We start from the raw sequence: 12,076 nt of genomic DNA on the forward strand, positions 1-12,076 counted from the left end.
AACACTCTATGGGGCCTTAGTTAAAATATAGTAGTCGTATGTATTTTAAAGTTAGTCAGATTATCACAGAGTTGCAGAGCCAGTGCATTTAGTTCAAGAACTCCTTAAGAGATTTTCAGTATAATAGTGTGTGAAACTCTCCCTGGCAGTTATTCATGCCATGACCTCTGGGCTCTTATTTCCCACTGCCATGAGTTTGCTAATCTAGTTTAGAGACAGTTGACTATTCAAAACCAAGTTTTTAGGTTTAGTAGCTGAGCTTAGAATGAAAAGAGATATAGAAATACCTTACTCTGTTTTTCTCTGTGTTCTAAATATTCATAAGAAAAGCATTGAGTGATAGAAACATCAATGATGAGAGAGGATCATTGATTGGCTGCCTCCCGCATGCCTCACACAGGGGGTCGAGCCCGCAAGTCGGGCATGTGCCCTGACAGCTGGCATTTTGAGAGTAGAGCTTTTTTTGCCCCACCTGGTTTGGCCAGCGGATAGAGTGTTGGGACTGAAGGGTCCCAAGTTAGATTCTGGTCAAGGGCACATACCTCTGTTGCAGGCTCCCTGGGCCCTGGTGGGAGTATGTGGGAGGCTACCAATCAATGTGTGTCTCTCACACCAGTGTTTCTCTCTGTCCCTCCCTCTCCGTTCCACTCTCTCTAAAAAGCAATGGAAAAAATATCCTTGGGTGAGGATTAAAAAAAAAAAAAGAATAGAGCATTTTTATGTTTTTGATGTTTTACTTAGTTTTTTAAAAAAATATATAATAATTATTATTATTTTGGTGAAGGTAATGATGCCAAGACTGTAAGCAAACAGTATTCTCTGAAAGTAACAAAACTTGCCCACGAAGCAGAACAGGCAAAAGTGGAATTAATTGAGACAGAAAAGCAGCTACAGGAACTGGAAAACAAAGATCTGTCTGATGTTGCTTTGAAAGTAAAATTACAGAGGGAGTTCCGTAAAAAGATGGATGCCGCAAAGCTGAAAATCCAGGTAATTTTAAAATGTAATTGAGAAAACCTATTTAAAGCTTTCTGCTTTTGAGGATTCTTGTACCTAGTTAGGAAAGAAATAGGACTCAGTTTTTAAAAAAATATATATTTTATTGATTTTTTACAGAGAGGAAGGGAGAGAGATAGTCAGAAACATCGATGAGAGAGAAACATCAATCAGCAGCCTCCTGCACACCTCCTACTGGGGATGTGCCCGCAACCAAGGTACATGCCCTTGACCAGAATCAAACCTGAGACCCTTCAGTCCACAGGCCGACGCTCTATCTACTGAGCCAAACTGGTTAGGGCTAGGACTCAGTTTTTACCAGCAAGAAAACTGGAATGCAGCTTTTCCAGAGTGCTGGTAGGTTTACATAATTTTGATCTGGGTAATATATTTCTGCATTCAAGAAGTACATTATTTTAATCTTTTCTAAAAAACCATAAGGTAAGAAATAAAGATAACCATGGAAATAATGTCATTTTTGGAAGGACATGCAGTTTTTAAAATTTCTGTGCCTTTGATATATCTATGCACAACTATTGGAGGAGGGGATGAGGAAGATGATGAGGATGGTGGAGGGGGTTAGGAGGAGCATGATAGTTACCAGTTGTTAAGTGTCTACAAGGTGCCATATACATACTGGGTGTTTTGTATGTATTACTTAATCATGATTTAATCCATTGAAATGGGTATTTTTTACCCTCTTTTATAAATGATCAATCTGAGATTTAGAAAGGTGAAATAACTATTTCAGGGTCACATAGTTATGACAATACCATCTTTCAGTATTCTAACATTCCATTTTAAATATTGAAATGCTACTTTTTTGTTTTGTTTTTGTATAATGAAGTTATTTCAATTCATAAAAAAATTTTTAAATTAAAAACCCTGAAATTTATATTCTTTGTTATTAAATATATATATAGCTATATGCTGCATTAATATTTTGATGCTAACTGGTACACTTTTAAGCATCTGTGGAATAAATGCAAAAGATAGTGATATCCTTTCTCACTTAAAAAAATGTTTTAAAAAAATGTCTTAGAGGAAGTGAGAGCGAGAGAAACATTACTGTGAGAGAGAAACACCGACTGGTTGCCTCCTGCACGCCCCCTACGGGGGATCAAGCCCACAACCTGGGCATGTGGCTTGACTGGGAATTGAACCAATAACCTCTTGGTGCATAGGTTGATGCTCAACCACTGAGCAACACCGGCTGGGCCCTATCTCACTTTTAAATAAGATTTTCAGTACTTATAGTGATGTGGAAAAGACATTAAAATGCTAGTAGCATCATTTTGCTGCAGTTTTGCAATTACTCTCAAAATTAAATATAAGTTCAGTTTTGTATTATTTTAATTTTTCCATGTACATGTAATATTTTTAAATTACAACCTATACTAATAATAGATGAATATGCAAATTGTCTGGGACACCATCACATAACAACCAATCAGATGGGGGCGGGGCCGCGGAGGAGAGCTCTCAGCAAGCCTGCGCCGGGGTTCTCAGCACGTCTGCATGTGGAGTGGAAGGGAGAGCAGATAGGCAGTTAAGGGGATCAAGCCAGGAGGGGAGAACAGATAGGCAGTTAGGGAGATCAGGCAAGGAGGGGAGCGTAGATAGGCAGTTAGGGGGATCAGGCTTGCAGGGGAGAGCAGTTAGGCAGTTGGGGTGATCAGGCCAGCAGGGGAGGGCACTTGGGGGGATCAGGCCGGCAGGGTGGAGCAGTTAGGCAGTTAGGACCATCAGGCCAGCAGGGGAGCAGTTAGGGGCATCAGGCAGGCACGCAGGTGAACAGTTAGGAGCCAGTGGTTCCAGATTGTGAGAGGGATCCCAGATTGGAGAGGGTGCAGTCCGGGCTGAGGGACCCCTCCCCTCCCCACCCCCTGTGCACGAATTTTGTGCATCAGGCCTCTAGTACTCATTAATAAAAAGCAAAGAGATTAATTTTGTTTTGTTTGGGTGTGGGCACCAGGAAGTCTCATCATCCTTTATGTATAGCTAGTGAAAATTATGGTGGTTTCCAAATTGTAAAAGTAAAAATGTAAAAAACAATAGTGAATTTATAAAAAAAAAATATCTAGGCAAAATGCCTATCCTTGCCATTGAATGAAAAGTTTTAAGTTTATTTGAAGTTCATGAGAGATGTAATTTTTCATTTTGAAATATTCCATATGATCCTAGGTCTTACAGAAGAAGCAACAAAATAGTAAGAAGTTGGCATCACTTTCAATCCAAAATGAGAAACGTGCTAATGAATTAGAGCAGAGTATAGATCACATGAAATATCAAAAGGTACAGCTGCAAAAGAGACTTCGAGAAGAAAATGAAAAAAGGAAGCAACTGGATACAGAAATTCAGCGGGATCAACAAAAAATCAAAGTAATATTGTCATACTTTCCTGCTAAATATGAAATGGCTCAGAGCTGAGGAAGCCAAGGTCTTGATTTTACTTGTGAGGTATCTCATCTTGGCCTCTCCTTGGCTGCTGTCCTCATTCTCTTTAAAGCTTTGTTCATCTACATAGTAAAGCCTATTTATTGAATTCTGAGTACTGTCTTGAAGGCTTTGACTTCACAAAAGAAAGTTCAGTGATACAGTTTCTTAACTGTAGTTGCGACTGTCAAAAACATAAAAAGCCAACTTTCTAAATAACATCTGACATTTGAATAGGATTTTCCATTTTCAAAGTGCTTTGAAATGCATTGTCCATGTGGTGGCATGGGAAAAAGTACAAGGTAAAATGGTACCATTCCACTCATAGTAGCAGAAGAGTGATCAAACCTGTACTACGTCCAGCAGTTCTATAGAGTGGATTGGGATGGGGAGGAACTAGTGGTGTAGTGTCAGCCTGGGCTCTGGAGCCAGGCTAGCATAGGTTTAAATCCCAGCTCTCTCAGTTCCTAGCTGGATCATTTATTGAGAAAATCACTTACCCTCTCTGAGTCTGTTTATTCATATCGATAATAGCCTTAATCATACTTACCTCACAGGACTCTTTCAAAGAAAGAGGAGGATGATCACCATCATAATAACAATAACAAACACTTACCTAGCACTACATAGTAGTCTCTTCTCTTGAAATGTTAAGCCAAACCCAAAGCTTATAACATAATTGGAGATTTCCTAGATATTTAATTTTGGAATATAATCCATTCTCAGACCTTAAAAAAATAATAGAATTTAGTGATGGAAGTGAACTTAAAAAGCATTTAAGCCAAGCTACTGACTTTTTTTATTGAGATATACTTCACATACCATACAATTCACCCATTTAAAGTAGACAGTTTAAAAGGACTTGGTATATTACAATTAATTTTATAAGTTGTGGTAAAAGATATATCATTTTAATCATGTTTAATTGTACAGTTCAGTGGCATTAATTATATTCACAATGTTGTGCAACCATCACCATCTATTTCCAAAACTTTTAGCATATTTTCAAGGTTTATCCACATTGTAGCATATATCAGAACCTCATTCCTTTTTAAGGCTGAGTAATATTCCATTGTATGCATATACCACATTTTATTTTTCCATTCATTTGTTGTTAGACGTTGGGTTGTTTTCACCTTTGGCTATTGTGAGTAATGCTGCGATAAACACTGGCATATAAGTAATTAAGTCCCTGCTTTCAATTTCTTTGGAAGTGAAATACCTAAGAGTAGAATTGCAGTGTCATATGTTAATTCCATATTTACATTTTTTGAGGAAGCACTAACTGTTTTCAATAGAGGCAGCATTAGTTTACATTCTTGCCAGAATGTACAAAGGTTCTAATTTCTCCACATCTTCACTAACACTTGTTGTTTTCTGTGTGTGTGTGTTTGTTGTAGACATCCAAGTATGTGTGAAGTGATATTTCATTGTGGTTTTTATTTGCACTTCCCAAATGACTAATGATGTTTAGCATTTTTTCATGTGCTTATTGGCCATTTGTATATCTTCTTTGGAGAAATGTCTATTCAGGTTCTTTGTCTACTTTTTTTGGTTCCTATTCCAACCGGTTTTTATTTTAATTTTTAATTGAATTTATTGGGGTGACATTGGTTAATAAAATTAGGGTGAAAGGGTGAAGGGATTAAGCAAAAAAACCCCCAAAAACAAAAAACAAAACAACAACTCCTCAGACACAGACAACAGCATGGTGATTACAAGAAGGGAAGGGGGTAAAGGGAGGTAGGAAAAGGTAAAGGGGAAATAAATGGTGATGGAGGAGACTTTGTCTACTTTTTAATTGGATTGTTTATCTTTTGTTGTTGAGTTGTAGGAGTTCTTTATATAGTCTAGACATTAAACTCTATCAGATATATGACTTCCAATATTTTATCCCATTCTGTAGGTTGTCTTTAAACTTTCTTGGTAATACTCATTAATGCAGCAACGTTTTTAATTTTTATGAAATCCAATTTATTTTTTCTTTTGTAACTTGTACTTTTGGTGTCATATCTAACAATCCATTGCCAAATCTAAGATCGTGAAGACTTACCCCTGTGGGTTTTTAAAATAATTTTATGGCTTTAGCTCTTATATTTAATAGGTCGTTGATCTATATTTAGTTAATTTTTGTATATGGTGTGAAATAGAGGTCCAACTTTACTCTTTTGCATGTGGAAATCCAATTGTCCTAGAACCATCTGTTGAAGAGACTGTTCTTGCCCCATTGAATGGACTTTATACCCTGGTCAAAAATCAATTGGCTATAAATTTATGGATTTATTTCTAAACTCTCAATTCTATTCTGTTTGGATATATATATATATATATATTTATATATATATATATATATATATATGTATATATCTGTCCTTATGCCAGATTACTGTGGCTTTGCAGTATTTTGAAATTGGGTAGTAAGTTCTTTTCTTTATTCTTTCTTTTCAACATTGTTTTTGCTATTTGAGGCCTCTTGCAATTCAGTATGAATTTAAGGATCAACTTTTCCATTTCTGCAAAAAAGCCATTGGAATTTTGATATGGATTGCTTTGAATCTGTAGATCTCTTAGTGTAGTATTAATATGACAATATAATGTCTTCCTATCCATGAGCATTTATTTAGGTCTTTAATTTCTTTCAGCAAGGTTTTATAATTTTCAGTGTAGTAGTTTTTTATTTCCCTGGTTAAATTTATTCCCAGATATTTATTCTTTTAGATGATATTATAAATGGAATTTTCTTAATTTCTTTGAGTTACTCATTCTTAACCATAATGGTAATTATTATTATGGCAGTAGTTAACATTTATTGAGTATCCTCAGTTAATCTATGCTAAGCACTTATGTGCTTTAACATATTTAATTCTTCTATATTTCCAACTTTTCCTTTTCTTCTAGAATCCTTCTTTAAATACCTTAGATTTTATTCATCCTAAAATTATCCTTCTGTCTTATACTACTCTCTTTTTCTTTATAACCAAACTTGTTGGAAAAGTTTACTGTATCTGTTTCTGTTTTCTCTGCTTCCATTCATTCTCTTATCCTCTCTAGTCTGGCTTTTGGCTCCCAGCTCTACCATCCAGTTCAAAGCTCTCAGTTTACTAGTTCTCTTTGTTTCTAAAGTCCTTGTCTTAACCAGTTAACTGCCACACATCCAACGACGCCTTTATCTTGCTTGAATCTATAGACACTTACGGCGTACAAAGGGTAACACCACCTCACTTGCATCTAGCACAGTTCACTACTCCCTCCATCTTGAAATATTTCCCTCTTTGCCTTTGTGAAATTATTCTCTCCTTGTTTTTTCTCTTTCTGATTGATTGCTTATTGTCTATCTTGACTAGCTCATCCTACACTATCAGTTCTTTACATATGGGAATTCTTCAAGGCTCTAGCATGTGCCCTCATCTTCTATATTCTATCCTGGGTGACCTAATTTTTTCCATCGCTGCAGTTAAACTCTGACAACTCCCAGATTTAATCCGTGATCCCAGATTTGCTCTTTGAGCCCTAGCTTCATATCTGACAATTGATAGCTTCATTAGGTTATCCTATAGATAAATTTATGATCTTCCTTAATAATCTTTTTTAAAAATATATATTTTATTGATTTTTTACAGAGAGAAAGGGAGAAGAATAGATAGTTAGAAACATCAATGAGATGCCCTAGCCGCTTGGCTCAGTGGATAGAGCATCAGCCTGCAGACTGGGGGGGTCCCGGGTTCGATTCTGGCCAAGGGCACATGCCTGGATTGCGGGCTCAATCCCCAGTGGGGGGTGTGCAGGAGGCAGCCGATCAATGATTCTCTCTCATCATTGATGTTTCTATCTCTCCTTCTCCCTTCCTCTCTAAAATCAATAAAGAAATATATTTAAAAAAAGAAAGAAACATCGATGAGAGAGAAGCATCGATCAGCTGCCTCCTGCATGACTTCTGCAGCAGTTCTTAACTGAAGTCCATGGATGAGCTATAAAGAAAAGATATGGGAACTCCTGGAATTGTGGGCCCATAGTGTGATCTTGGGCTTTTTACTCCTTTAAGCACCATTTTCCTCATCTATAAAATGTAGTTTATAACAATCCTTGGCAATAGGATTATTCTGAGGATTAAGGAGTGTACTTAAATAGATATAAAAAGGCTAGCACAGTGCCTGGCAGACAGTTATTTTAATATTATAACAGGGATTACAATATAAAATAAAGGCAGTCATGTCTATTGCGACATGCAGAAGGAATTGGACCTACTACAGTATTCTTTTAAAGTGTATATGGAAGGACAGAAATAGTAGTTAGCTCCAAGTATAAGGTGCCTTTACTTAAGGATCCTGAAGTTACTGTGACTATGATAGGAGTCAAACTATAACTATGAACTAGATCTAGGGAAGCATGAAAAATTGATGGGTAGTAAGTATAATTCACTCATAATGCAGAGAACATTTACTTAGTTTATAGCAGACTTGTGTTCTTTATGACACCCCCTGCCCCTGCCCAGTCCATGTCATGATAATTGCTGGAAACATGAGAATTAACCAAATGTCCAGTCTGTTTAAACCTTTTCTTTGAATTTAAACATTTCCTTTAAATAATTCTCAGCTCTCTTGAATATGAATATTTAGACTCTTAGCCTCTTCCACCCTGTGCTTCTCTCCCTAAGATGGAATCCAATGTATGTGGTGGTTGGGTATGTAGCTTTTTATTGCGTCCTATGGAGGAAGTGGGCCCCTGAGTTTCATTTGGTCCATGGATGTAACTGACAGGGATCTGCTCTTGTCAACCTTTCCCTGCTGGCCCCTGATGATGAAACTCATGGCTGGTATGACTCATAGTCTGATCTTGCTTTCAGCTTAGAGCATGGAGGTGCTTTGACTTCATCTCATTTCCTAGTGGCATTATAAATCCCTATTGAGCCTACTAGGTCTTCCACCTAGCCTGCTAATAACCCTGTGGTCTATACTCATCTTCATTTTGCAGGTCAATTCTACATGATAACCGACCCCCATTGGCTCCCAACTCAGGGTCCCTGCCACCTGAGGCTGAGGGGTTCAATTAGTCTCTTTCCTGACTGTACCTTGCTCTTTCAGCAAGGCTGGGCAATCCCATGTGGGAGTGGAGCCTCTGCACTCTACATTCTCTCTCCCTCCACCCTCAGTGATACCTTTACTTTACACCCACTTTCTGAGCCAAAACTTAAGAGAGGAAAATTGGGACACACATTTTTTTGTTGTTGTTAATCCTCACTTGAGGGTATTTTTTTCCCCATTGGTTTTAGGGAGGGTGGAAGGGAGGGGGAGAGATAGAAAGAGAGAAACATTGATGTGAGGGAGATACATTGATTGGTTGCCTCCCCCACACACCCAGACCAGGGCTAGGGATCGAGCCTGCAACTGAGGTATGGGCCTTTGACTGGAATCGAACCTGAGACCCATCAGTCTGTGGGCTGACACTCTAACCACTGAGCAATACCAGCTAGGGCAGGACACACATCTTTCTTACTGTCTCTTTTCTCCTTTCTGCTGTTCCCAGGGCTGGAAAACGGTAGACTTCCTTTTTACTTCCTTTATATCAGTACTTCTGAAATTACCTGTGGAAAAGGTACAATTTTTATTTTATTATTAATATATCACAGCTCAATATATCTATATTTTTAACCCTCACATAAGGATATTTTTCCATTGATTTTTAGAGAGAGTGGAAGAGAGAGGGAAAGACAGAAATATTGATGTGAGATAAACACATCAATTAGTTGCCTCCAGCATAATCCCTGACCAGGGCCAGGGCCTGCAACCTTGGTATGTACCCTTGACCAGAATCAAATCCCGGACCCTTCAGTCCACAGACCGATGCTCTATGCACTGAGCCAAATCGGCTAGGGCCAGCCCAATACTTTTTAAAAACATGAACTATTTTAATAAAGATTAAAATATAAAAGTCCATCTTTTAATTATTAGATTCAACAGATATAAAATTATTCTGTCAAATTGCTATAAACTTCTAAACACACTCCATGTCTGTACTTCTCTATCATGGACCATGGAGTTAGTATGTGGACTAGCCCTTTGATTCATGACCTCCTTCCTGATTCCTGCTAAGCTGTAGTGGTGACAGAGGCATCTTCTCTAAACCTGGAGAGCACTTTGAGCAACGGGCCTCTCTGATGTGACCCTTAAGATGTGGATGGAAACTAAAGGAATTTGGAAAATACCCTTCACAGGACCATGATCTATTTTTGCAAGGCTATTCTCAGGCTGCAAAATCTGATTTTTGAATGCCAGAAATAGACTGCTACTTTTTACATTTCTATTGTCATAAATCCTAATATCCCATGACAGATTGGTGCCTTGAATGGACTAAGGGTAATGAGTTCAGAAAGGCACAAGAGAAAAGCACATTTATAATTTTCAGACTCATCCTTGTTACACGAATTTGTAACACTGGGAAAGAATGAAACACACACACACACACACACACACACACACACACACACCCCTTAGTTTTGTTAGTAAAGCCTGATTTTTTTGCTATAAGATTTTATTGCTTCTGTGAGGGGCTAATGTTATTTTCTTTTCAAATGGCCCCAACCTCATCTACTCACTTTCTTTTTGCAACTAAGAAAGCAAATAATTATTTTCATAGTAATCATTGGCCACTATGAAAGCCATAAGGTATTTCTGATTTCTGTCTTCTGTAGGAACTAAAGTTAAAAACAGAACTGGAAGAAGGTCTGAAACTGAAAACTGAGGACCTAGTTGCATTTAAGATGGAAAGAAGAAAAGGTTTGTTTGGAAGTATAGACCAGCTCCAGGTTTGTCAATTCTATTTAGTGTTTTTTGGTTTTTCTTCTATTTGATGATTGTCTAAATGGAGGTAAAAAATGGTGAACTCTGAGTAAAATCTTCAAACACTAGATTTTGCAACTTAAGGATAAAATTATTTTCTTATCCAGATATGAATTTATTTCATGTGGAATGTAAACATGAAATCCATGTTCAGCAGAATGTATTTATTCCCATGTCAAAACTGACTTATTCCCATGGAAATATGTATTTCTAAAAATCAGAGCTCCTCATTCATTTTATATGCACCATATACAATATATTAAGAAGCTATTGTTTGTTTTAGTGCCTTATTTATTTCTCACCCGAGGATATTTTTTCCATTGATTTTTAGAGAAAGTGAAAAGGAGGGGGAAAGAGAGAGAGCGAAACACCTATGTGAGAGATACACATTGATTGGTTGCCTCCTGCATCCACCCCAACTGGGGGCCAGGAATGCTCTATCCACTGAGCAAAATCACCAGGACTAATGCCACATTTAAAAAATGAAATTCATAAACTACTATGAAAGTTCAAAGAAACAAAATTTTAATTTTACGGAAATTCAAAATGGCAGTTCTAAAAATTTTACAGAAAACACTGTACTTGTAGAAGGGCAATGAAGGGGGGGTAAGGACACATATGTAATACCTTAATCAATAAAGAAAAAATAAAATCTCACTCTCAAAACAAAAAACAATTGTAATTACACTCAAATGCATATACATCATCTTGATTCTGAAAAAATTTATTTGTTCTTTGTTCCTGAACGTTACACTTTAATAGTAAAATTTCATGAATATACAGCAGGTCCTGGAATAACATCATATTATTCAACACTGTTCATTGTAATGTTGGTAAGATGCCTTGGAAAGTTAACATTTGTTTATATAAATTAGCCTATAGTAAAATTGGTTCCATTATACATAGTTTTGCTGAAAATTGCAGAATCTACCAATGATGTTAAGTGAGGACTTACTGTATTCCCAGTTATTTATTTTACTAGTATGTTTTAGAAATTGGTTAAAGAGCATTTCTGGGTGGAAAGGGTGTGAGGGGAGGAGGAGAGGTAGGAATATGAAGACTAGTGAGATCTGCTTTTTCAAAATGTTAAGGATCTAAATTTTAAGCAAGCACAATAATAAAAAGATTACTATGCTTGCACTGACTGTTTTGGGTTAAGAAAAATACACACAAAACTTCATGTTTTTTAATGTTGTAAAATAAACATTTTCCAGAATTTGACTCTAAACAAGAACAAGATTATAAGTTAATCAATATGAGTATCCAGAGAGCTTATTATAGGACAATGACTTCATATAAAGTCCCTGTATAAGAAGAAAGTATTTAAAATTAAAACTGTATGGTAGGAACTTTTGCTATAAAGAGAAAAAACAAATCAAGAAGTTTTCAGAAAACAAAGATACAGTGAGTTACACAAATCATAACCCTTATTATATCAAATGCAGAAAAATCTATTATTTCCTTAAAAAACTTATATTATGTTAGCAGACTCCTACCTATTCTTCAAAGCATAGCTAAAATATTACCTACTCTGTAGGACTGGCATTGCCTTTCTTCCATTTCCAGACAAAGCCAATCCCTCTCCATTTTTGCTTACATGGTACCTAGGAGTTAGCATTTATTATCACCAATAATTTTTTGGTTTCTCTCCTGTTGGAATGGAGCTTTAAAAAGCTCTATTGTTCATCTTTTAAACCCAACTCATAGTCAAGGAATGATTATAGAATATGTTTAATTACTAAACTCATAGGGTCTCATATATGGACTTTATATGGTATAGCTGGATATAACAAAAATAAAGTATTTCT

General features: G+C 36.7%; 1 protein-coding gene across 4 annotated transcripts in view; it reads left to right on the top strand.

The window, feature by feature from the left end:
• The window catches only part of KIF27 (kinesin family member 27), a 68,738-nt gene that overhangs the window by 37,032 nt on the left and 19,630 nt on the right, over positions 1-12,076 (top strand). For all 4 annotated transcript variants that reach the window (XM_023763633.1, XM_023763632.1, XM_023763634.1 and 1 more), the window contains 3 exons: positions 785-990; positions 3,181-3,378; positions 10,121-10,234. In XM_023763633.1, the coding sequence (XP_023619401.1) occupies positions 785-990; positions 3,181-3,378; positions 10,121-10,234 (518 nt within the window). The remainder of the gene's footprint in view (positions 1-784; positions 991-3,180; positions 3,379-10,120; positions 10,235-12,076) is intronic.

This window comes from Myotis lucifugus, unplaced genomic scaffold, assembly GCF_000147115.1.
Source record: "Myotis lucifugus unplaced genomic scaffold, Myoluc2.0 scaffold_295, whole genome shotgun sequence".
NCBI lineage: Eukaryota > Metazoa > Chordata > Mammalia > Chiroptera > Vespertilionidae > Myotis > Myotis lucifugus.